This window comes from Anomaloglossus baeobatrachus, chromosome 7 (assembly GCF_048569485.1).
Source record: "Anomaloglossus baeobatrachus isolate aAnoBae1 chromosome 7, aAnoBae1.hap1, whole genome shotgun sequence".
Lineage (NCBI taxonomy): Eukaryota > Metazoa > Chordata > Amphibia > Anura > Aromobatidae > Anomaloglossus > Anomaloglossus baeobatrachus.
Genome location: NC_134359.1, coordinates 251,110,141 through 251,137,607, shown reverse-complemented (window position 1 = coordinate 251,137,607; position 27,467 = coordinate 251,110,141). Strand labels below are relative to the sequence as shown.

Genomic DNA, 27,467 nt, shown 5'->3' with positions numbered 1-27,467 from the left:
ATTAACTCTTGCTAGCCTGCATATAAACTACAAATCTGTGGATCGTTGCCTGATAACACATCAGAGAAGTTAGCAGGCATGGATCTGTTGTTTGCACATATCCTGACGCCGCCATGACAGCCGGTGATACTTGCAAGAACTTCTTTTGTGACAACAATGAACTTGGGGGATTTAAATAAGGTGGCAGGAGAACGGATTGGCTGTGGAACCCATTCATTGATTAGTTTGACTCCTCTATATTGGCTGATCAGCCAACCCTCCTGGACCCATCAGCGGGATGCCCATACGTCCTGTGTGGATTGTGCCGCCAATCCCATTCTACAATATCTGGTAGAGAGAAGCAGTGCTGGAAGGGTCAAGGGGAGTGCGTGCCAAAAAAATACTTGTAATCAAAAGGGACATATCATTACTGACATTACACGATTTGTACTACAATATTTTTTAAATGTTACATTTCCATCATTGTATTAAATATTACATATTCTTATCTTAGCAGAATATCTTTGTATATACATTAATTGAATAGTCGTGATTCTTTTCTTACCCATGCTATCATCCAGTCATGGTTTAAAACCTTCTTATGTCAATGTAACGGATGACCAGCTGAGCTAGGAAAGCAAAATGCTAACCGATTTTGACATTGCCTAATGAATACCGCTTAGCAATCATTTAGGACTCTACTCGCTAATTAAAAAAGCGACACTAAATTTTGCTGTTTTCTCATAGATTGTATAACATAAAATGTATTAACCAGATTTTGTAGGGTTATTATGTCCTTTTATGTATTGTTTTATGATATGACAAATGTTATCTCATTCAATTGACCAATATGTTTTTTTCCTTAATTAGCAATGTACTACATTTAATGTTTATGGTGATACCAAATAAAGTAAAATCTTGCACTGCATAATGCACACTACAGCATATTTTTGATCACAATGTGACTGCAGGATAGAGAGGGATAGAAGGCTCCTATACTATCCTTCACGCTAAAGGACCCTAGGCTATCCTTAATCTCAGGGTACCCCTAATGGTGGAGATGCTTGAGTCCCATGCCTGGCAATTCTCCTAACAAGAGCAAATCTGTTTCCTCCCCAGGAAAGGAAGGGGCAGGAGTGTGATGGCAACACCAATTTAGACAGACAAGGAAAAACCAAAACTCAGACACACTGCAAACTCACAGGAACAAACAATAAGAAACTAAGGAAGAAAGCAAGAGAAGTAAGGCAGCAACAAAAGGGTAAACAAAGATTAACAGCACAAACGCTCACAGCAATGATGCACAACAACCACCATTTAGCCTGGATCAAACCACCTCTCCAGACTAGCATAGATAAACTATAGCTGGCACTTATGGAGGGGAGAGAATGTGACTGGCTCCCCCACAGCATGTGATCAAAGGAGATAACAAGCAGCCCAGCAGTGATTAACTCTTGCTAGATTACCTACGAACTACAAGTCTGTGGGTTGACGTTCAATCTCGCTGCACCTAACACAGACATCAGAGAAGTTAGAAGCCAGAGTTCAAGAATCTGTAGTGTCCACAGATACTGATGCTGCCATGACAGTCTGCGATGCTTGGAAACACCTTGTTATGACAATTTTAGGAACTTCTTATCATTAAAGGAGTTAAAGGTACTTTACACGCTGCGATATCGGTACCGATATCGCTAGCAAGCGTACCCGCCACCGTCGGTTGTGCATCACGGGCAAATCGCTGCCCGTGGTGCAAAACATTGCTAACACCCGTCACACGGACTTACCTTCCCTGCGCCGTCGCTCTAGCCAGCGATCCGCCTCCTTTCTAAGGGGGCGGTTCATGCTGTGTCACAGCAAAACATCACACGACAGCTGTCCAATAGCAGAGGATGGGCGGAGATGAACGGCCGGAACATCCCGCCCACCTCCTTCCTTCCTCATTGCCGGTGGACGCAGGTAAGGAGATGTTCGTCGTTCCTGCGATGTCACACATAGCGATGTGTGCTGCCGCAGGGACGACGAACAACATCGTACCTGCAGCAGCAGCGATCTTTGGAAAAGGAGTGACGTGTCAATGAGCAACGATTTTTCACGTTTTTGTGCTTGTTGATCGTCGCTCCTTGTTGTCACACGCTGCGATGTCGCTAACGGTGCCGGATGTGCGTCACTAACGACGTGACCCCAACGATATATCGTTAGTGATGTTGCAGCGTATAAAGCACCCTTTACCTAGAATCCAGGACTGGATACATGGAGAAGAGGGCCAGTAACGACAATATATGGGCCCTTTGTAGACCAATAGTTCATCATAATGGACAATTCCAACTTCCAGGTGGCAGTGGGACTCTTTAACTCTTGGAACCTTGTGCAAAAAAATAAATAAATGAAACAATAGATACTTAGTATGTAGCGTGGTGCAGGGAGGTAGTTGTGGGTGAGAGATTGATTCCAGCTGCCCCAGCACTTTGGTCCTGGCTGGGTGTTTGGACTTGTGAAATGTGGGCCGACCCATTTCCAGAACTAAACCAACAATTCATTTCAAACTACAGTACTTTGCTCAACGGTTCATCTTCATCATCAACTTTGTACACCAGATAGCGGACACATATCTTCCAGCACGTTTCCATTGTAGAAGGCATATAAAGACACATTCTCAGTTCCTGCTGGGTTGTTTCCGATCTTCCTGGTCATGTGAGTCCCAGCACAATACAGCCAGCCTAATGCTACAGTCCTAATCGTGATAGTCCCTGTCCCTTCCTGCGGCTCGATGTCTAATCTCCTCGTAGAGGAGGGGGTGATGGATTTGCCACTATGGCCAGAGTAGAGATTTGTGCTCTCAGACACTTTTGTATTCACGTCTGTTCTCCACAAAGAGGAGGAGATAAAGGTGTAGTCAGTAGTGCCAGAGAAGAGCCTTGTCCTCTCCTATGGACTCCCCTCAGGAAAGTCGACTACGCTCACATACCATGATATAAAATAAACTCGGCCCTCAAAAATGACGATGAATAAACAATTTCAATGGCCACCACAAAAAAAAATCATTAACATTTCTGTTCCAAATTGTGGAGCTTCATCAAAACATGCGCTGATTTGCCTGGTGGTATGAAGTGTCACTGAAGTCAGTGCAGTGGTAATGCGATAACCAAGCGTTATCTCCATGGCCATCGCATTACCACTGCACTGACTTCAGTGACACTTCATACCACCCGGCAAATTAGCTCATGTTCTGATAAAGGTCCATGATTTTATTTTTCGTTAAAATCGTTTATTCACTGTCATTTTTGAGTGCTGAGTTTACCTTACATCATTGTATGGACTGGACTCAAGCACCGTATTCTGTTGTTGTAGCAGAGTGATGTTTTTATCTTTCTGCTGATTTCTCCGTCCTCCTTCTATCCAGCCCAGGCCGGCATTGCAGTCCTGCACAGGCGCACTTTGATCTGCCCTGATGAGGGTAGATCAAACTACTGTAATGCGCAGGCATGAGGAAAGACCGCCCGCACATGCACACTACAATTCTTTGATCTAAGTGATCCTGCACCTGCACAGGACCTTAATGCGACTAGTGTATATGATCATAATAACTTGTGAAAGACAAGGGGCATTATCATGTTAAAGATAAACTCTGGTACCACAATTGTGAAAGTGTATACATTTTATTAGAAAAATACATAAATTGTTGTCTTATGTGGTAAACAATAAAGAATTGGACATACATAATAAAACCAGATCTATAGGAGAAAAGAGGAGGAAAAATGGGGTCCCACGAAGGGAGACAGGCTACCCCAGGTATAAATAAGGGGATGTTCCTAGATCCAAGGAAAACACATAAAAGTGTTCACATTAACCAAAGTGAAGATATATGGTATATATATATCCCTTGGATCAATAGGACAAAAGTACTGGTACACTCACATCACCCACAAAAAGTAAGGTCTAAATCAGGGACAATATAAAAACATCATAGCCACCAAGGATGTATAAGTATAGTATCTAACATCATGCATAGTCATACAATGGTGGTAAAGTGGCACCTGAAGACCTACCTGTGGTAAGTGTAACACCCCGAGGGGGAGTCTGTCAACCTCACGTGTGGAACCGGTCCCGACACGTGTTTCGCGTGTGCTTCGACGGGAGACCACATTTCTAGTGTATATGATGTAGGACGCATCATGCACACGGGCCTCAGAAGAAGGAGGATGGTGATCGCCACAGAGAGGAGGCACCAGACCAGAGAGCAGTTACCCCCAATGGACTGGCCTGCCCCCTAGGTGATATTGCAACCTGGGCTCTTATATACAGTATTCTGTAAAGCTGTATATAAGAGCTCAGTGGTGGTGGCTGCAGCTTATATTTCCCTTTACGACTTGGGGTCTTACTGCTAGAGTCCCATCCTCTGGACTCTTCTACCTGTGGCCACTTCGTTAGGGCCGTTTCACACATCTGGCTTTTCGCCAGATTGCCGGATCCGACGCACTCCAGTAGTATGATACAGTACAATGGCAGCACATAAACTTCCAGGTCACATGGTCCGGTCACATGACAGCATGTGACCGGAGCTTGTCGCGCTGCCATTGTACTGTATCACACTGTACTGGAGTGCGCCGGATCCGGCAAAATGCTGGATGTGTGAAACGGCCCTTAGAAGGTCGGTCTCTAACCTCAGTGCTGTCTCACATGCTGTGTCTCGGTCAACACTTCAGGATCGCGCTATCTCCACTATGGTCTCCTTTTCTCCCACCACAGATCACCCACTGCATGCGACCTTGATGACCTACAGACTATACGTCCGTTTCTGTCGTGCACTGAGTCTTCACTAATTTTCTAGAAAGAACTGTCTCTTTCCCTATAATCTAGCCCTTCCCATTGTGGGCTAGTCCCAACACAACTATCTCTTACCCTATACTCTGGTAATACCTATACACTGCTATACATTATGCTTTAAACTTTGCCACTTATAACAGTGCTGTACATTACTGTATACAAGAACACATCACAATACATCACATTATCATTGCAGTTCACATAAAACAATATTTATAAAAGACGCAGGACACAATTCACATTATATTACACGTCAATGCCACAGTGTCTTCAAGGGAAGGAATGCGACAGCACCCAGTCCACTTCTTTACTGGGCGGTCACACTGATGAAGCCGGGGATTGGATGCAGTGGTCACAGCTGTCGATACCCAAGGACCATTGGAAAACGCTGGAGCTGCGGGAAATGTTACAGGTAAACATGGCTTTTTTTTTAATTATTTTAATGATATTCCAAAACATTCTGTGTTGGGAATAACCTTGAAATTTCATCTCCCCTTTTAAGGTAGATGAAGACATTTGAACAAAGAGACATAGCTTGGGCTGCTCTGCCTCAGGCTGGAAAACTACAAGTCACTGCTCTGTCCTGCCCCGTAACTGAGCTGAAGCTCTTACATAATTCGTATGCAGTGGTATTCAACTTTTCGCATTATCTGAGGATCACGCATTACATTTTAACTCCTCTTTTAATGTGGAGATGTGCCCTGCTACTCCTCATTATATTTTATAGTAGATACATGAGTAACCTTTTCTTTTCGGTTGACTATAGTGATGAAAAAATTAAAGGGAATATGTCAGCAGGTTTTTGCTATGTAATATGAGAGCAACATATTATAGGGGCAGAAACCCTGATTTCAGCAATGTATCACTTGCTAGGTTGTGTGTTGCTTTTTCAATACAATCAATGTTTTATCAGTAGGAGATTATCATTACAGGACTAGGTGTCTCATGTCTCATATTCAACTGCTCTGTGTAACTCTGCCCTTACTACTAATTAAAAGCTGTCAATGTACACAGAAAGCTGCCAAATAGTGGTGTAGGCGGGGTTATACAGAGCTCAGCATTGAAAGCACTGCTCCATCTGCAGCTGATAAAACAGTGATTGTATCAAAATAACACCATGCAGACCAGCAAGTGACACATTGCTGGAATCAAGGTATCTGTCCCTTTATCATGCTGCTCTTAGATTACATAGCAAAAACCTGGTGAAAGACTTTAATAGTATCTATATACAGGGGCACATACAAGTGCATCTCAATAAATTAGAATATCATCAAAAAGTTACTTTATTCAGCAATTCAATACAAAAAGTGAAACACATATATTATATAGAGTCATAAGACACAGAGGGATCTATTTTTATATATTATATAGAGTCATAACACACAGAGGGATCTATTTCTATATACAGTCATATGAAAAAGTTTGGGCACCCCTATTAATGTTAACCTATTTTCTTTATAACAATTTGGGTTTTTGCAACAGCTATTTCAGTTTCATATATCTAATAACTGATGGACTGAGTAATATTTCTGGATTGAAATGAGGTTTATTGTACTAACAGAAAATGTGCAATCCGCATTTAAACAAAATTTGACCGGTGCAAAAGTATGGGCACCCTTATCAATGTCTTGATTTGAACACTCCTAACTACTTTTTACTGACTTACTAAAGCACTAAATTGGTTTTGTAACCTGATTGAGCTTTGCACTTCATAGGCAGGTGTATCCAATCATGAGAAAAGGTATTTAAGGTGGCCACTTGCAAGTTGTTCTCCTATTTGAATCTCCTATGAAGAGTGGCATCATGGGCTCCTCAAAACAACTCTCAAATGATCTGAAAACAAAGATTATTCAACATAGTTGTTCAGGGGAAGGATACAGAAAGTTGTCTCAGAGATTTATACTGTTAGTTTCCACTGTGAGGAACATAGTAAGGAAATGGAAGAACACCGGTACAGTTCTTGTTAAGCCCAGAAGTGGCAGGCCAAGAAAAATATCAGAAAGGCAGAGAAGAAGAATGGTGAGAACAGTCAAGGACAATCCACAGACCACCTCCAAAGACCTGCAGCTTCATCTTGCTGCAGATGGGGTCAATGTGCATCGGTCAACAATACAGCGCACATTGCACAAGGAGAAGCTGTATGGGGGAGTGATGTGAAAGAAGCCGTTTCTGCAAGGACGCCACAAACAGAGTCGCCTGAGGTATGCAAAAGCACATTTGGACAAGCCAGTTACATTTTGGAAGAAGGTCCTGTGGACTGATGAAACTGTAAGGGGTAGTCGGACCCCTGGTAGTGAAGGAGCTGTTTTTCCCCCCCTGAAGACGCCACAGTAGTATGGTGGCAAATTGTAAATGTTGATAGTAAAATGTTACCTGTCATAAACTGTTTCCCCACTAGGTGCCAGTATAGAGCAGTGGTTCCCCTGGTAACTGTGGCAGGGAAGGAAGGAGGAGCAGCCTAGGTGGGGAAGGAAGGGTTCTGAATGCAGAGTCCAGTGTGCAGTGAGATGTGAGAGGCGAGCAAGCTCGGTCTGAGGTGACGGGGCAGAGTGTGGGAGTGAGACGAGGCAGTCAGCCTGAGTGAGTACTCTTGGCTAGAAAGCAGAGGAAACCCATGAGAAACGGTGGAAGAGTTGGGACTAGTCCGAAGCCGGTGGTGTGTACTAGAGTGGAGTGCAGCTATCAGGGGGATAACAAGTGGCCCCTGCAGGCGAAGGTTAGTGCCCTGACAAAGAAGTGGAGAGGTGAGAACTTATCCAGAGCCGGTAGTGTGTGCTGGATCTGCCCTACAGTAAATCCGGGTTAGAGCGCAGCTACTAGGGGGTTAACGTATGTCCCCTGCAGGCAAAGGAAAGTGCCCGTAGAGAAAAAGGAAACCGTTTTTGTAGAAAAGGACTTGTAACTTGTAACGTACTAAAGTAAGCCTGCTGCAAACAAAAAGATGGAAGCTTTGTTTAATAAATCGGTGTTTGGTTTATCCGCTGCCTGCAATTGTCTCTTTCCTGAAAGTGAAGAAGGAGCTGGAGAGCACAGAAAGAACGCTGTCATGAATGGGCCCCATGCATCCACACTCTGCCCCAACAACACACCTGTTTTGCAAGTAACGGCCGGGCCGGGGTTCAGCCTGCGGCCCACAAGGCGAGGGGACCCGACTACACCCCCTGAGGCGCCCCCTGCCCCCGTTACATTTTGGCGTAGTCGGCAGGATGAAGCCTGCATGCAAGAAACCCCGACCAGAGACTGTAAGGAAGATCAAGTGGTGCCTGACGTGCTGAACGGGCCACAAGATAGCGGCAAGATGGCGGCCGTCCTCATGGACTCAGTGGAGGCGCGAAAAGTTGGCGCCAAACGAAAAGCACTGGGCTGGCCTGGGAGGAAGAAGCCCGGAGTGCGCCGCCCAAAGAGGGGAGGTACTTGCCCCAAGAAGCTGCAGAGGTCTAGAGACGTGGGCGGCGCCGCAAGAAAGAAAAGGCGTCGCCAACGCTATGCAGACCTGGTGGGTGAAGCCGGGGGCGGAGTGTGTGCTAAAGCGGGAAAAGAAGAACCGCCTCCACCTTCCCCGGCGCCATTGCAATCCCAGCAGCAGAAGCAACAGTTCCAGTTACCTGTGCTACACAAAATGGAGGCCAGGACAGACAAGCAAGCCGTAGCGGGCGCGCTGGTGCCCGTAGGATGCGGAAGAGAGTGATTTGTTTGCCGTTGAAAACCGGTACTGTTGAAAGCCGGTGAATGTTTCCAGTTACAGTAACGTTAAAAGTACTGAACCCGGGAGGAGCTTAATGCAGAACTGTGCGTGGACTCCTTCCGTGACTGTTAAGAAGGAATCTTGTTGTCTTGTTGTTTTCTGCCCACCCAAAGACCGGGAGCGCTTGGAAATAGCCTCCGGGCAGAAGGTCAGCTAAGACCGGGAGTGCCTGAGGAGGGCCTCCGGGCAGATGTGCGACTAAGTCCGGGAGCTTCCCTGGAGGGACTCCGGGCACCAAACTTGTGTGCCAGTCTGTGTGTTTTCCTACATGTGTTGTTTTGCAGGTACGAACCTCGCCAGGAGGCTGAGGTTAAAGAGGGGAGGAATGTAAGGGGTAGTCGGACCCCTGGTAGTGAAGGAGCTGTTTTTCCCCCCCTGAAGACGCCACAGTAGTATGGTGGCAAATTGTAAATGTTGATAGTAAAATGTTACCTGTCATAAACTGTTTCCCCACTAGGTGCCAGTATAGAGCAGTGGTTCCCCTGGTAACTGTGGCAGGGAAGGAAGGAGGAGCAGCCTAGGTGGGGAAGGAAGGGTTCTGAATGCAGAGTCCAGTGTGCAGTGAGATGTGAGAGGCGAGCAAGCTCGGTCTGAGGTGACGGGGCAGAGTGTGGGAGTGAGAGGAGGCAGTCAGCCTGAGTGAGTACTCTTGGCTAGAAAGCAGAGGAAACCCATGAGAAACGGTGGAAGAGTTGGGACTAGTCTGAAGCCGGTGGTGTGTACTAGAGTGGAGTGCAGCTATCAGGGGGATAACAAGTGGCCCCTGCAGGCGAAGGTTAGTGCCCTGACAAAGAAGTGGAGAGGTGAGAACTTATCCAGAGCCGGTAGTGTGTGCTGGATCTGCCCTACAGTAAATCCGGGTTAGAGCGCAGCTACTAGGGGGTTAACGTATGTCCCCTGCAGGCAAAGGAAAGTGCCCGTAGAGAAAAAGGAAACCGTTTTTGTAGAAAAGGACTTGTAACTTGTAACATACTAAAGTAAGCCTGCTGCAAACAAAAAGATGGAAGCTTTGTTTAATAAATCGGTGTTTGGTTTATCCGCTGCCTGCAATTGTCTCTTTCCTGAAAGTGAAGAAGGAGCTGGAGAGCACAGAAAGAACGCTGTCATGAATGGGCCCCATGCATCCACACTCTGCCCCAACAACACACCTGTTTTGCAAGTAACGGCCGGGCCGGGGTTCAGCCTGCGGCCCACAAGGCGAGGGGACCCGACTACACCCCCTGAGGCGCCCCCTGCCCCCGTTACAAAACAAAGATGAGTTGTTTGGTCATACTAAAAAGACGTTATGCATGGAGGCAAAAAAACACGACATTCCAAGAAAAGCACTTGCTACCCACAGTAAAATTTGGTGGAGGTTCCATCATGCTTTGGGGCTGTGTGGCGAATGCCGGCACCGGGAATCTTGTTAAAGTTGAGGGTTGCATGGATTAAACTCAGTATCAGCAGATTCTTGACAATAATGTGCAAGAATCAGTGACGAAGTTGAAGTTACGCAGGGGATGGATATTTCAGCAAGACAATGATCCAAAACACCACTCCAAATCTACTCAGGCATTCATGCAGAGGAACAATTACAATGTTCTGGAATGGCCATCCCAGTTTCCAGACCTGAATATCATTGAAAATCTGTGGGATGATTTGAAGTGTGCTGTCCATGCTCGGCGACCATCAAACTTAACTGAACTGGAATTGTTTTGTAAACAGCAATGGTCAAATATACCTTCATCCAGGATCCAGGAACTCATTAAAAGCTACAGGAAGCGACTAGAGGCTGTGATTTTTGCAAAAGGAGGATCTACAAAATATTAATGTCACTTTTATGTTGAGGTGCCCATACTTTTGCACCGGTCAAATTTTGTTTAAATGCGGATTGCACATTTTCTGTTAGTACAACAAACCTCATTTCAATCCAGAAATATTACTCAGTCCATCAGTTATTAGATATATGAAACGGAAATAGCTGTTGCAAAAACCCAAATTGTTATAAAGAAAAAAGGTTAACATTAATAGGGGTGCCCAAACTTTTTCATATGACTGTATAGGAATAGATCCCTCTGTGTGTAATGACTCTATATAATATATAGAAATAGATCCCTCTGTGTGTAATGACTCTATATAATATATAGAAATAGATCTCTCTGTGTGTAATGACTCTATATAATATATGTGTTCCCTTTTTGTATTGAATTACTGAAATAAATTAACTTTTTGATCATATTCTAATTTATTAAGTTGCACTTGTAATTTTTCGTCTACACCATCCACCCCATTTTCTAACCAATATTGCATGTTCTCTATGTCTGCTTTAAGATTGTATTCCCTTTATTCTTGTTTTATCTACTCCTGCTATTCCATGCCGGAACCTTTATCCTAAATCTGCAGGTTGGAAACAAAGAAATGTATTTGTACCATTACAACAGACAATACAAAATATTCAGAAATACATTTTAGGGAAGAAGCTTTGTGTATCAGCTATAATCACACGCTTTATATGATATATGAATAATAATGTTGCTAATGACCTAATAAGTCCATTTGGGAAATTGTGTGTTTTTTCATCACATTGTGTTCTTCTGTCTTATCACATTTCTGGTGGTCATTTCCTGCTGCAAAATATCACTATAATAATGGGGGTCTCAATGGTTTTCCAGATTGTGCACACCATGTGCATCTTTGTTTCTCCAGTCAGCCACTTCCTGACCTCATATGGAGATAGTGCGCACCTCTGGCTCTAAAATGGGAACAACAGATAAACATAGAGCAAGCCCCTCCGCTAACCACTTCCCAGAGGTTGCTTTCTAACACCTGTACAGGGATCTCGTCTTACACAGGGACCCATACGCTTGGGCCACAGGATAATCTGATAGTTGGGGGGTGCCGGGTGGTAAGGGCGGACAGGTAGCTGGGTCAGAACCAAGAGGGCTGGAAAAGTACCAAATTAGAAGATGCAATAATAGTCAACAAAGTTAAAAACAGAAAGCCAACACACTGCACTAAAGCTGAGCAGACAGATCTAAACCAGATATGTAATACAACGACAACGTGGCATACTTCCAATAAAACCATGATTTTTATTAATTAATTTAAACATAATTTAAACACACATGATTAAAATAATACAAGCAAGATGTGCACAACACAGGAGTTACAATAAGGACAGAGCTCAAGTAACAACGTTGAAAAGTTCCTATAGGCTATATGGGCAGGGTTAGTTTATTAACATATCCTCACAGTGAGAGAGGTGGAGCCTTCTCGTTAGTAGCTACCCAGAATGACATCTATTTATATGCCTCTCTAGATCTCAACAATTAATAGTAACATTAACAGTGCAGCCATAAGTAAAGGATACTAACCAGTATGTGCTGTCCGTAAGGTATCCCCCAGACCGTTCCGACGCGCGTTTCACCTTCTTCCTCAGGGAATGTTCTGTCCTTATTGTAACTCCCTTGTTGTGCACATCTTGCTTGTATTATTTTAATCATTTAAATTATGTTTAATAAAAATCATGGTTTTATTGGAAGTATGCCACTTTTTCGTTGTATTACATAGTCAAGAGGTGGTTTCCACAGTAGTAGGTACGAGGGTCCTAGTTAGTGACTTGTAAATTAAGATCTAAACCAGAGTAGCACTAGGCTATATCTGGCAGCTTCCAGCAATAAGCTGTGAGCTTAAGTAGGGTGTGGTGCTTTCCAATTGGCTTGAGCAGGAAGCTCACCTGGACATCACATACATCCATAGGGTGCATTTAGATGACCATATAAATTGGACCTTAATGCTCAGACTGGCTGTGGCTCTCCTCATCAGAACTTGACAGCTTCATATATTTGTATGCAATTCAAGGGTCAAGAGACATGTGACCAGTCTGAGCATTGAGGTCTGATCTCAATCCAATTTATTTGGTCATCTGAATGCACCCATATTGTCAGAGTGGACAGCACTGCAAGATCGTTCGAGCCACCATAATCTTGGTTCCTGGACAGAGCCTGTGCCGGGAGCTTCTGGTTCTGACGTCTCTTTGCCACCCGCAGAATGAATACAGCAGCACTTGGTGAAAGAGCAGATGTCGTAGGAGCAGGTAGCAGTTGCTCACCAGTGCTTTAGTCAATTATAGCACGTTTAGTGTCCCTTTAAATAGCATCTCATAAAGTTGTTGAGTGTGTTTGAACCTCCGTAAGCTTTTATAGTATTTCGTATCTTTTTGCATTTCCATGCTATTTACATACATTTCCATCAAGTGTGGCTGTTAGTGCTGAACTCTGAGTTTATCTGACTCGACATTCCTTATGATATATTATTAATACCAAGATAAATTTTATTTATTCTGTTTCTTACCATTTACTTTATACATATGTCTGCATTAATGAGGAATGGCATTTCAATATTGAGCCAATGACAACGGTCATACATAATGCACAAATTGCCTTTATTCTACAGGCCTTGAATCTCATTATTGCATATAATACACTGAGTTATAAAGCAGAATACTTATCCATACAGAAAACAGACTTAAGGAGTACAGATTGGTGCGGCTTTCCATTTACAAGCAGCAAGTGTACCAAACCTGCAGTCGGCCTTAATGCGATATATGCCTGCCTATTAAATTTATTTTCGTGTTTTATTATATGATTTTATGTACAGAAGATATAATATTGTATCTCTTTGTAAAAGAAAAGAAGGAGTTAAATATCTTCAGACCTGCCAAAAAGTTTATAGGGGGTGAAAGTCCACTTTTTAGACTTCTTGGGATGCTGGGAGTGTCTTAATTTACTATGCTACTAAGTATTCTGCTATTTGTTACTATTTTGTAAACATTTATGTGTGAACTGGGGGGGTATGTAATAAAAAAGTCCACCCTTTAGGAATTGTAAAATTGGAAGAAAGTTTGACTACATAACTTGTTCTGGTTTCCCCAGTGCTGATAGAATCACTGAAACTTGTGAAGTAGCAAAAACTACATCAACATTCTTTTACCGGCAAGATATGTGTACTCATTAAGCACCACGTGAAAACACTTGACCTGACTTAGGCTAAGTGCAAACTACATTCATCAGGAACTTTTCCCGACATATACTTTAATAATCCTATGGGGTGTCATTTATGAGACGGAGGACAAATAGGTGTTATTTTGGCCTCCATTTGGCTAGTAAGCGTCACCATAATGTTTATTGTATAGGCTGGAGTTATACATATTTTTGCAATGGCTCTTTATGATGGATGGATGCCAAAACATCCATCTAGACTGTGGATACTGCTAAGAGTATACCTCCAAGGGGTTGGCACACCATTGGTGCAGCCTGTACAGTTGGACACGGGTCCAAGAGGTAAGGGGGCCTATTTCAACCTCCAAAGTAGGGGGAATTGTGCTTTATGATGAGCTATTGGACTACATTTAGTTTTTGCTGGGACAGGCACTCTCACTCGTACAGTAGAGTTGAGAAAAAAGGTTCGTAGGACTTGGGTCAGCATCCAGCGTGGTAGTCCAGAACCCTGTGGACCTCTTCTTATGTGTCATCCCCACAGCCTTTTCTCCTTAGTATGCCTGGTATCAGGTCATGTGTGCATCACACTGCAACAATGTCTTTGTGTGCTAATGGAAGATGTGCTGAAGAGTCCGTCAAGCAGAAAAGTAGAAGGTAGGCTTGCAGAGCTCTGGTCCGGCATTCCTGGACAACCGATGGGTCCCTGTACCATAATCCTGTAGATCATTTTGCTCAACTTTACTTAGTTAAAATTGATGGAAAAAACAAAGAGGAGCAAATATGATTTTATCCTGGTCGTATCATAATGAAATGAATTACAGGGAATTACTCACCTGGGGTAGTTGTGAGAATCACAACTACTATAAGGGCAAGAAATCAAAACCACAATGGATGCTGCAGACCCTGTAGCTGGATCAAAAAGTAAAATTGTCCCAGCTCACCCAATCCTGAGGAGGTCATCCAGATCAGAAGGTGCATAGTCAAGTTATGTTTAGCAAAACACTCACATGGATTAGGGGAAAGGATATCCAGCAAGCTCATCTCAAACGTCATAAAAATCAAAATCTTTATTCAATTCATGTTAAAAATCCATCCGTATGGTTAATCCATGTTAAAATCCTTTAGATATAGACAAGGACGAGTTTCGGACTCCTTGTCCTTAGCCTATCCCAAAGGAGATAGACTAAGGACATGGAGTCTGAAACGCATCCTGTAGATAGATCAGGCCCCTTGTCCCTGTAGATGGATCAATGTATGGAGGGAAGAAGGAAAAGGGTTAACCTGTGCTGCCTTGTGAGATAAGAAGATGATCCCTCGAAGATAAAATTGTGATTTTTTTTTTGTTCTACACGTTTCAGAGTACTGAAGAGCCTTCTTCAGAAAATCAGTGATTTTCACCTGAAGAAGGAGTTTCAATACTTCGAAACATATAGAACAATAAATCACAATTTTATCTTCGAGTGATCATCTTCTTATACATGGCAGCACGGGTTAACCCTTCTCCTTCTTCCCTCCATATACCAACTTAGTGGTATTTTTATATATATATATATATATATATATATATATATAGTAATTCTCAACTTCTTTAATAATATAAGAATTCAATGGTTATTTACTGTGCTTTTACAAATTATACTTAGTCCTTGCATATTTAAATTTAGATTGTGCATATATCCGCAAAACCAGATATCTCACTTAGCAACAGGTCCCATTACTATATTACAATATACAGTGTACTGTTGATATCAATGACCCCATTGTGAGACTAATACATTTATTTCATATACAAGATTTAGTGCTTTCACAGAAATACGGCTATAGCTTTGTGTCTGTAATCTCTCCTGGCTTGTGCAGAATATTTTTCCTTTTATCTACTGCATTAAGGAGTTTCTTTCTCGGTCCAAGTTGGATGTTAATACTCTGCAGATCTTCATTAGAACACATAAGAAGAGAATCCAAATCAATTTTCTCTCTCAAAAGCGTGACATGTAATTCAAGTAAGCCATGAGACGCCAAGAAGACCTGAAGAGAGGAACTTTCTTCTTCCATATCTAGTTCCATGTCATCTACATTCCAGGTTTCATTGTCCTCAACGTCGTTACCATTCTCAATATCATCATTGGCCTCTGCTGTAAACAATTCACTTTTGACTTTGAAGGCCATATCATCTTCAAGTGTCGAAGTGTCACCAAAATCAGTGTTCATACCCGATGTCTTGTTTCTTCCAAAAACCATGTTCCCTAGACCAGGACGATTAAAGATAGATTGCTTTTCTGTCTCCTCTGAATTCATGTCTTCCTCTTCATGTTCATTGAAGACATCGGTGGCCTTCATACGTTGACCACTAGTATTTTCGTCTTTGGCAAACATTACGTTACTCATTGTATTTTTGTCCATTGTGTTTTTATCTTTCTTTTTTAATTTCAGCTGCAATGTGTCCTTCAAACCCCGGGTTAATGTGCTCATGGTCGATGGCGTTGAAAATTGGGCACCTACGGAGCCTGACAAGGTTCCTTTCGATGAATTTACTGTACCCGTCTTGTTTCTACTAAAGCTTTTGGTCATCTGGCTCTGATGTTTCTCTTGGAGCTTCTCACACTCTTTGATCTTACGTTCTGAATCTTTCATGGCCTGATCTTTTAACCTAGCGACCTTCTTAGGGTTCAAGGAGGTTTGCTTACTGGCCGCTCCATCCAAGATTTTGACACATTCTTTACGGTCTTTCATGATAGCCACATCCAGGGGTGAACGGAGCTGATTATCCAATGCGAAAATATTTGCACCAAAATTAATTAGGAAAGCGACACAGCTCGTATGGCCTTTCTCTGCTGCATGATGCAATGGTGTGTTTCCCCATATGTCGCTTTTGTTTGGATCTCCTCTGAAAGACAAATAGAGAAATATGGATCAGTAGTGTTCCTCAAAGAAAAACCTATAAATCTTGAGGTTAGCGACCTGTAATTAAATTTCCAGTAGCTATATGTAACATTAGGTACGGGGAAGTACCAAGCGCACGGCGAAAGGGAAGGGAAACCCTCTGTCTAGGGAGAGAGAAGATGCTGACCCCTGACCGAACCTCTGCTGGTCCCTGAGGTCCTCACCACCCTAGATAGGTTCCTCACCTATGTGCCAAGCGAGATACCTGACCCTAGGTATCCCTAGTGCTGGACCCTAAATAGGGAATGGATGGGATAAGCTCTTCGTTAACCCCACTAAACAACTATAGAAGACAGAAGGGGGACACACAGGGGAAAAGCATGAACTACTTATCTACAGCTGACTCAGGTAGAAGTTCAGCAGAGGTTTCAGCAACGATACCACCTGCTTGCAACCTCGGCTAGAAGGAACAGAAAATATCACCAGCACTAGTCGAAAGGTTTTAGAGCACCGAGGGAATCCTCACAATCAACATCTGTGTGGAAGTCAAGCTGGGTCCAAAAGAGGGAGAGATGAATCCAGCAGAAAAGCCACCTATACCAATGACTACTGACAGCAGGAACAATGGAAAGTCAGGGAGCATTCTGCACAGCCAGAGGCTGTGATCTTTGATGGCCAGAAACCACATGATTCTGACACACGTGACACTCCCATAACACTGTAGGACTGTCTCAAAACAGCATAAAACCTATAAACCAGTTTATATTTGCTAGTGAGAATCAAAAAGATGCACAACCAAAACACCAAATATGCAATATGGATGACCCTCTTTACTGATATCCCCCAGAGCTTCTTAGAGAACTTATCCAAGAACTATTGTATTCTTGTTTTTTTTCACCTCAATAGGGCTAAAGTTGTATATATAAAATACCTTTAAAAGGAATCTGTCAGCAGATTTTTGCTATGTAATCTGACAGCAGTATAATGTAGGGGCAGAGATCCTGAATCCAACGATGTATCACTGGGTGCAGCATTTTTTATAGAATCACAGCTTTCTCTGCTACAGATGTGGCAGAGCTCTGAATGCTGAGCACTGTAAATTCCTCCCCACAATGCTGATTGGCAGATTTCTTTGTACAATGAGCCTGATTCATCAAGTCTTTGACTCCAAAAGTTTGGCATAAAAAATCTTGAAAAGTCACAAAGTTTTGGTGCAAGGCAAGGCTGCGATAAAATTTTACGACTTTTGACTTTCTCTTGCCGTTTTCCCCCAGCTATGACAAAGTGGACATACCTGGGGTGACCACTGCTAGACAAATTTATGATGAGCGGCAGCATTTACAGGGACCACAAATCTTACTTTAGTCTCCGACTGGAGTGAAATTTGTGGCAAAGTGTACACGGAGACACGTGCCACCTTTCAGATGCTCCTTAAGAAGTATGCACCTCTTATTGAATAAGAAATGTCTGACTCCACCACACTTCCCCCATCAAGACTGGTGTGAAAACCACTGGCCTTGATGAATCAGATGCTGCTAATCAGTGGTTTGGGTATGGTTGGACCAGGGGGTACATGTCCTGTAGTGATAATCTCCTGCTGATAAAATGCTGATTGTATTAAAAAAGCAAAAAACACAGCCCACAAGTTATACATTGCTGGAATCAGGGTCTCTGCCTGTATATAATGCTATTCTCAGATTACATAACAAAAACCTGCTGACAGATTCTGTTTAATAGCTGTTTATTGACCAAACCCTATTTCTATTTCAAACCCTATTCCACCCCTCATTCACTTGCACTCTTGGCTTTTTCTCAGCAGAGCATACATTTGTTCTGAATGGGGAGAATAGAGTAAACCAATGTCAGCAAACATCTGAAAAGGCATTTCAGAGTCAAACATATCTGGATGAAATCATGCAGCCAGTGTCTGATACATGCTGGCAGGGGGCGTTACAATTGTGGTCGCAAGGATCATGACTGCGACTGGGCTTGGGGTTGCAGGGGGCCGCCTACTCCAGTATCTGTTTCAGCTGGATGTGCATCCAAAGGCGTGCATCCAGCTGAAATACATCGCAGCACAGAGACCTTCAGGATCCCTGCACTGAGATGTGACAGTCGTTAATTAAGGCTATGAATATTCACTGCTCCCCACACCCAAAATCCTGGGTATGGGGAGCAGTGAATATTCTGACACAGCTGACAGCGCTGTAAGTGGGCACCCATGAGAATGATGTCAAGCAGTGCACCACTTACATGCTGGTCAGTTGCCAGCATGCCAGCACCGGAGAAATCGTCAGGAAGGCGTGTGTAATTACATAGTTTTTTTCTACTGTGTGTAGCATGCGGGGGGATCATAGTTACCAGGATATGGACATATACCAGGATCGGGCTATATTCTAGGATGGGGACATGATGAGGACATATACCAGGATGGGTCTATATACCAGGATGAGGCCATAATGAGTACATATACCAGAATAGGGCTATATACCAGAATGTGGCCAAAATGGGGACATATACTAGGATGGGATGATATACCAGGATGGAAACATGATGGGGCTATATATACCAGGATGGGCACATGATGGAGCCATAGATACCAGGATGGGGACATGATGGGGCCATATATACCAGGATGAGACATGATGGGGCCATATATACCAGGATGGGGATATGATGGGGCCATGTATACCAGGATGGGGACATTTATACAATGATGGGGCTATATATAGCAGGATGGGGCCATATAAACCATGATGGTGCCATATATACCAGGGTGGGGACATATACCAGGATGGGGAATTGATGTAACCATATATACCAGGATGGGTACATGATGCGGCCATATATACCAGGATGGAGCCATGATGGGGACATACACCAGAATGGGGCCATGATGGAGACATATATACAAGAATGAGCCATGATGGGGACATATGTACCAGGATGGAGCCATGATAGGGACATATATACAAGCTTATAAGCTTATAGTCATGATGGGGGTCATACACCAGGATGTGGGACATATTTATCAGGAAGTGGCCCAGGATGGGGGGACATTAGTACAGCATGGGAGTATTACTACACCAATAAGGGGATGGGAGGGGGGGCAACTCGTATGTTCGAATGCTACAATGGCCCAAATGGGGGTGGGGCCTGAATAAAACTATGCAGAGGGGCCCATCAAACTCTAGTTACACCACTGCATGCTGCCCTCGATCAGGCAGCATTTATCAACTGTCAGGTTCACTAAATCTGCAATGTAAGACATGAGGATTCTGGAAAAAAGGATTCTAAAGATTCATAATAGTTAAGTTGTTATTCCTAAAAATATTGAAGGTATAAATACATTTTCAATAGGATAATGAGTGCAATTTACACTCTTGTGATAGGGGCACTGCATTGATATAATTGCTAGTAATTTCAAGATGAACACCCCAGCCCACCACTAATGGAGTAAAGTTCAGGATAAGCATGACTAAGAACTATAATTGATTTCACATTTCTTACATGACATGCTAATTTTAGATTTATGGATTGAATATAACTTATTATTTCAGTAGAGTGGATGCAGTATTAAAAAAATTGGTTTAGAAAATCTTTTTTTTTTTTAAATACTTTGGTAAGAAGCTATAAGTTAATAGAGCGACTACAAAATCAGTGTAACTGCAGAGCTATACTATAAGGACAAAAGTATAGAGATGACTTTAATTAATTCAGTGACTAAAATTAGCCCCATTGTCCCCGATGTATGACATCCGGCCCCTCACTTCCCCGGTGCATAACATCTGGCCCCTCACTTCCCCGGTGCATAACATCTGGCCCCTCGCTTCCCCAGTGCATAACATCTGGCCCCTCGCTTCCCCGGTGCATAACATCTGGCCCCTCGCTTCCCTGTTGTATTACATTTGGCCCCTCGCTTCCTAGGTGTGTAACATTTGGACCCTCGCTTCCCCGGTGCATAACATCTGGCCCCTCGCTTCCCTGTTGTATTACATTTGGCCCCTCGCTTCCCCGGTGTCTAACATTTGGCCCCCCTCGCTTCCTCGATGAATAACATCCGGCTCCTTGCCCCCTGGTGTATAACATCTGGCCCCTTGCCCCTCCCAATGTATAACATCCGGCCCCTCGCTTCCCCGATGTATAACATCCGGCCCCTCGCTTCCCCGGTGTATAACATCCGGCCCCTCGCTTCCCCGATGTATAACATCCGGCCCCTCGCTTCCCCGGTGTATAACATCCGGCCCCTCGCTTCCCCAGTGTATAACATCCGGCCCCTCGCTTCCCCGATGTATAACATCCGGCCCCTCGCTTCCCCGGTGTATAACATCCGGCCCCTCGCTTCCCCGATGTATAACATCCGGCCCCTCGCTTCCCCGATGTATAACATCCGGCCCCTCGCTTCCCCGATGTATAACATCCGGCCCCTCGCTTCCTCGATGTATAACATCCGGCTCCTTGCCCCCTGGTGTATAACATGTGGCCCCTTGCCCCTCCCAATGTATAACATCCGGCCCCTCGCTTCCCCGATGTATAACATCCGGCCCCTCGCTTCCCCGATGTATAACATCCGGCCCCTCGCTTCCCCGGTGTATAACATCGGGCCCCTCGCTTCCCCGGTGTATAACATCCGGCCCCTCGCTTCCCCGATGTATAACATCCGGCCCCTCGCTTCCCCGATGTATAACATCCGGCCCCTCGCTTCCCCGATGTATAACATCCGGCCCCTCGCTTCCCCGATGTATAACATCCGGCCCCTCGCTTCCTCGGTGTATAATATTGTGACGCCCTGGACAAGCCAGGTAGTCACACATAGAGGCGAAAAAGTGATGAAAGAGTCGGCTCAGCACAAATCCAATAAAATATAAAAAAAAATTTCCTTTATTGATATTTCCTTAAAATAATCCTTCCTGGAAATACATCACACAAAGGTATAATCTGCATACAGGTGAAACTTTACGCGTTTCGGACCTATATCATAAAAACAAAAGGGTCCTTAGTCATAAGTTTTTGTTTTTATGATATAGGTCCGAAACGCGTAAAGATTCGCCTGTATGCAGATTATACCTTTGTGTGATGTATTTCCAGGAAGGATTATTTTAAGGAAATATCAATAAAGAAATTTTTTTTTTATATTTTATTGGATTTGTGCTGAGCCGACTCTTTCATCACTTTTTCACCTGTTATACCGGCTAGAACTGACCGGCAGGCTCGTGCACTTTGGAGGATTACTAGGAGTTGGAGAACAGGTGAGCTGGAAAAATCCCCCCTTTTTAGTCACAGATAGAGCCCCGCACAACACCAGCCCCCTCACCAGGTAACACCAGCAAAACCACATAAACCCTAGTCACCTCGCTCAGGGCTGGATGACCGTACCAGGGGGTGGAGCCAGGCGGTTGTCACGCCCACCGAGGAGTTCATAAAGCCTGAGGGAGGAAAAACACAAGCAGTTCAGTTTTGGAGTTCAGGAGTGGAGGTCAGGCCTGTGAGTGGCAGGCCTGAAGCAAACTGACAGGTGCCAGGGTAGGAGTCCTGGTACCTTTGGCTAAGAGGCATACGGAGGCTTCTGCCTGCAGGAGCCGGGAAGACAGCTCGGTGGAACCATGGTGGACTGGGAAAGGGTAGTGGCCCACCGGTACCGACCGGGGAACCGACTCGGAAACTGAAGCACAAGAGAGGGTACTCAGACCCTGAAGCAATGTCTAGAAACTACTGGACTGAGTTAATTAACTGATTGCGGTCTGGACTTTAGGTCCTTTCCCACCCAAAGTCCCTCATAGAAGACAACAGCCCAACGAGGGGGATAGAAAGCCACCGCCAAGGCTCAGAGATCCCACGGGTAAGCGTCTGCGGGCAAACGGGTTCCTCCGACATATACAAAGCTGGGGGGCGGACTCCTGATGCTGCAAGTGCAGGTAGTCCAACAACTCAAACAGGTGCAGGAGAAAGGCAGAGACCACTAACCGGGTGGGGGAACCCGACTGCTGCTGGCTGCAGGCACCGACCACCATCATCTTGGTTTACCAGAGACTCGAGTGTTTCATTCTAATAGTGAGTACACCAGTGCCCTCCGGCCGCTTATCTCCCTGCACCGCCAAAACACCCCCAACGGGTCCCGGGGCCACCATCCCTGCCCACGGAGGGGTTAACAACTTGCTTCCTACCATCTCCCCCGGGTGCCCCGTAACTGCAGTGGTGGTGTTCACCTTCAACACATCCCGTGGGTGGCGTCACGAACTTAAAACACGGCTCCGGCCGTACACCTACGTCCCCAAACCGCCAACCCCTTTTTGGACGGAGTGACCGCAGGACCCTTGGGTCCCAAGACCCTCCAGCCACCCACTGAAGGTCCGGACCCGAGCGGCTCGGTTGCAGCCGAGCACGGGGCAGCACAATATTTAGCCCCTCGCTTCCCCGGTGTATAACATCCGGCCACTCACCCCCTCGTGTCCGCCAGGAGCTTCGTAATATGGGTTTTCATAGCCAAACAGCTACTTACAAGCCTTATATCACTAAATATAATGTCAAGCATTGGATGGAGTGGTGTAAAATCACCATCACTGGACTCTGGAGTAGTGGAAATATGTGGCGTGATGGATTATACTTTTCTATCTGGCATCTGATGGACAAGTCCAAACAGGGTCGGACTGGGGTGCCAGGGGCCTACCAGGGAAATTGCCTCTAGGGGCCCACACTATGGCTACCATAAACATTTTTATTACTTGTTCATCTTCGGCTTCTCTCAGTATAGCGTGCGCCTTTTAGCAAACTCTACAGAGTGCAGAGACCTGTCCTGTGCCTGCACATTGCACAGTATTTTTTGTAGCCTCTTATTTATTGTAGTTAATAATGGAATCTGTTATTTACAGTCAGTCGCAGTTTTTCTTACACACGGATGTTCCTTGTCCTAGGAAAACCACCGAGCCCATCAGCCAAACAATAATCAAAGAGAAGCAGAACGTTATCCAGCATCTTCACATGGAAAAGATTACAAATATGAATCCACCTCTGCCACCGTCTATTCCCCTCATATAGGGTCTGGCCTAACTGACTTGGGAAACCCCCTATAGAGTCAGTATGTGGAGGTGCGCAGCTTTACCACCCAATACTCTTCCATTTGGAGACTTCTCTTTCCGCCTTCACACATTACATCATTATCAGTAATGATCGGCCCCCGGTGTCTGCACTGGATGTGACCAGTCATTCTGTGGGGACAGAGGCCTAGAAAAGCAGCACTATGGTTTCCAAACTAGTCTTACATGTTGGATAAACCCTTTATTAGTCCTGTGTATTCTGACAGTACTGCTCTATAGGCAGATCATGTATTTTATTTTTTTTTTACATATACAGTATTTATACTGAAGCCCCTCCTGTACTATCACCACATATAGAGGCCCCCTGAAGAGTAATTACATATGGTACAAAATAATGACACTGGGGGTACAGGATAATGACACTGACACTGGGGGTACAGGATACTCACACTGACACTGGGGGTACAGGATACTCACACTGACACTGGGGGTACAGGATACTCACACTGACACTGGAGGTACAGGATAATGACACTGACACTGGGGGTACAGGATAATGACACTGGGGGTACAGGATAATGACACTGACACTGGGGGTACAGGATACTCACACTGACACTGGGGGTACAGGATAATGACACTGACACTGGAGGTACAGGATAATGACACTGACACTGGGGGTACAGGATAATGACACTGACACTGGGGGTACAGGATAATGACACTGACACTGGGGGTACAGGATACTCACACTGACACTGGGGGTACAGGATAATGACACTGACACTGGGGGATACAGAATAATGACACTGACAATGGGGGTACAGATAATGACACTGACACTGGGGGTACAGGATAATGACACTGACACTGGGGGTACAGGATAATGACACTGACACTGGGGGTACAGGATAATGACACTGGGGGTACAGGATAATGACACTGACTCTGGAGGTACAGGATAATGACACTGACACTGGGGGTACAGAATAATGACACTGACACTGGAGGTACAGAATAATGACACTGACACTGGAGGTACAGGATACTCACACTGACACTGGGGGTACAGGATAATGACACTGACACTGGAGGTACAGGATACTCACACTGACACTGGGGGTACAGGATACTCACACTGACACTGGGGGTACAGGATAATGACACTGACACTGGGGGTACAGGATAATGACACTGAAATTGGAGGTACAGGATACTCACACTGACACTGGGGGTACAGGATAATGACACTGGGGTACAGAATAATGACACTGGGGTACAGAATAATGACACTGGGGGTACAGGATAATGACACTGACACTGGAGGTACAGGATAATGACACTGACACTGGGGGTACAGAATAATGACACTGGGGGTACAGAATAATGACACTGACACTGGGGGTACAGGATAATGACACTGACACTGGAGGTACAGGATAATGACACTGACACTGGGGGTACAGAATAATGACACTGACACTGGAGGTACAGAATAATGACACTGACACTGGAGGTACAGGATACTCACACTGACACTGGAGGTACAGGATACTCACACTGACACTGGCGGTACAGGATAATGACACTGACACTGGGGGTACAGGATATTGACACTGACACTGGGGGTACAGGATAATGACACTGACACTGGGGGATACAGGATAATGACACTGACACTGGGGGTACAGGATAATGACACTGACACTGGAGGTACAGGATAATGACACTGACACTGGGGGTACAGAATAATGACACTGACACTGGAGGTACAGAATAATGACACTGACACTGGAGGTACAGGATACTCACACTGACACTGGGGGTACAGGATAATGACACTGACACTGGAGGTACAGGATACTCACACTGACACTGGGGGTACAGGATACTCACACTGACACTGGGGGTACAGGATAATGACACTGACACTGGGGGTACAGGATAATGACACTGAAATTGGAGGTACAGGATACTCACACTGACACTGGGGGTACAGGATAATGACACTGACACTGGGGGTACAGGATAATGACACTGGGGTACAGAATAATGACACTGGGGGTACCGGGATAATGACACTGGGGTACAGAATAATGACACTGGGGGTACAGGATAATGACACTGACACTGGAGGTACAGGATAATGACACTGACACTGGGGGTACAGAATAATGACACTGGGGGTACAGAATAATGACACTGACACTGGGGGTACAGGATAATGACACTGACACTGGAGGTACAGGATAATGACACTGACACTGGGGGTACAGAATAATGACACTGACACTGGAGGTACAGAATAATGACACTGACACTGGAGGTACAGGATACTCACACTGACACTGGGGGTACAGGATAATGACACTGACACTGGAGGTACAGGATACTCACACTGACACTGGCGGTACAGGATAATGACACTGACACTGGGGGTACAGGATAATGACACTGACACTGGGGGTACAGGATAATGACACTGACACTGGGGGATACAGGATAATGACACTGACAATGGGGATACAGGATAATGACACTGGGGGTACAGGATAATGATACTGACACTGGGAGGTACAGGATAATGACACTGACACTGGGGGTACAGAATAATGACACTGACACTGGAGGTACAGAATAATGACACTGACACTGGGGGTACAGGATAATGACACTGACACTGGAGGTACAGGATACTCACACTGACACTGGGGGTACAGGATAATGACACTGACACTGGAGGTACAGGATACTCACACTGACACTGGGGGTACAGGATACTCACACTGACACTGGGGGTACAGGATAATGACACTGACACTGGGGGTACAGGATAATGACACTGACACTGGAGGTACAGGATACTCACACTGACACTGGGGGTACAGGATACTCACACTGACACTGGGGGTACAGGATAATGACACTGACACTGGGGGTACAGGATAATGACACTGACACTGGAGGTACAGGATACTCACACTGACACTGGTGGTACAGGATAATGACACTGACAGGGGGGGTACAGGATACTGACACTGGGGGTACAGGATAATGACACTGGGGGTACAGGATAATGATACTGACACTGGGGGGTACAGGATAATGACACTGGCAGTGGGGGTACAGGATAATGACACTGACAATGGGGGTACAGGATAATAACACTGGGGGTACAGGATAATGATACTGACACTGGGGGGTACAGGATAATGACATTGACACTGGGGGTACAGGATAATGACACTGACACTGGAGGTACAGGATAATGACACTGACAGTGGGGGTACAGGATAAGGACACTGACAGTGGGGGTACAGGATAATGACACTGACAGTGGGGGTACAGGATAATGACACTGGCAGTGGGGGTACAGGAGAATGACACTGACAGTGGGGGATACAGGATAATGATACTGACACTGGATACAGGATACAGGATACAGGATACAGGACACTGGTACAGGATAATGACACTGGCAGTGGGGGTACAGGGCATGAGTCATCGCAGGACCTGCACCACTAGAATGCATCTTCTACCTCTCGGATGGATCCTGCTCTGCCGCTGCCGCGCTGCAGCTCATAACCTCCGGGTGTCTCCAGGTCATGAGCGACCCTCCCCCTCCCTGCTGTCATTTGACTGCTGCCTGCAGCCTGCACAGTGCATACAATATTATCACCTGCGGTGGCGTCTGCGCGAGCCGCTGCCGCAGGTCATTGTGATACACCCGGCGGGGGGGCCTGCAGGCTGTCGGAGACAGCATAGATTACAGACAAGGGCGGGGCCTACCGGGGATTTTCCCGGTACCCCGCCATGCCAGACCGAGCCTGAGTCCAAGGTTAGTTAATGCCAGGAGGACATTACTTGCCTAACTGCATTATGCCATCTGTAAAGTTTCCTGAAGGAGGGATCATGCTTTGGGATTGTATTGGGGGGGGGGTTGGCCTAGACCACATTAGTTCCAGTGAATGATAATCTTAATGCTTCAGCACAGCAATTGTATGCTTCCAATCGTAAGGGGAACAG

At 45.1% G+C, this 27,467-nt stretch overlaps 1 protein-coding gene across 1 annotated transcript in view; it reads right to left on the bottom strand.

The window, feature by feature from the left end:
* Positions 1-12,882: 12,882 nt before the first annotated feature.
* ANKS4B (ankyrin repeat and sterile alpha motif domain containing 4B) overlaps positions 12,883-27,467 on the bottom strand; it is a 49,040-nt gene continuing 34,455 nt past the window's right edge. The window contains exon 2 of the mRNA XM_075319161.1: positions 12,883-16,411. Within this exon, the coding sequence (XP_075175276.1) occupies positions 15,346-16,411 (1,066 nt within the window). The 3' untranslated portion in view covers positions 12,883-15,345. The remainder of the gene's footprint in view (positions 16,412-27,467) is intronic.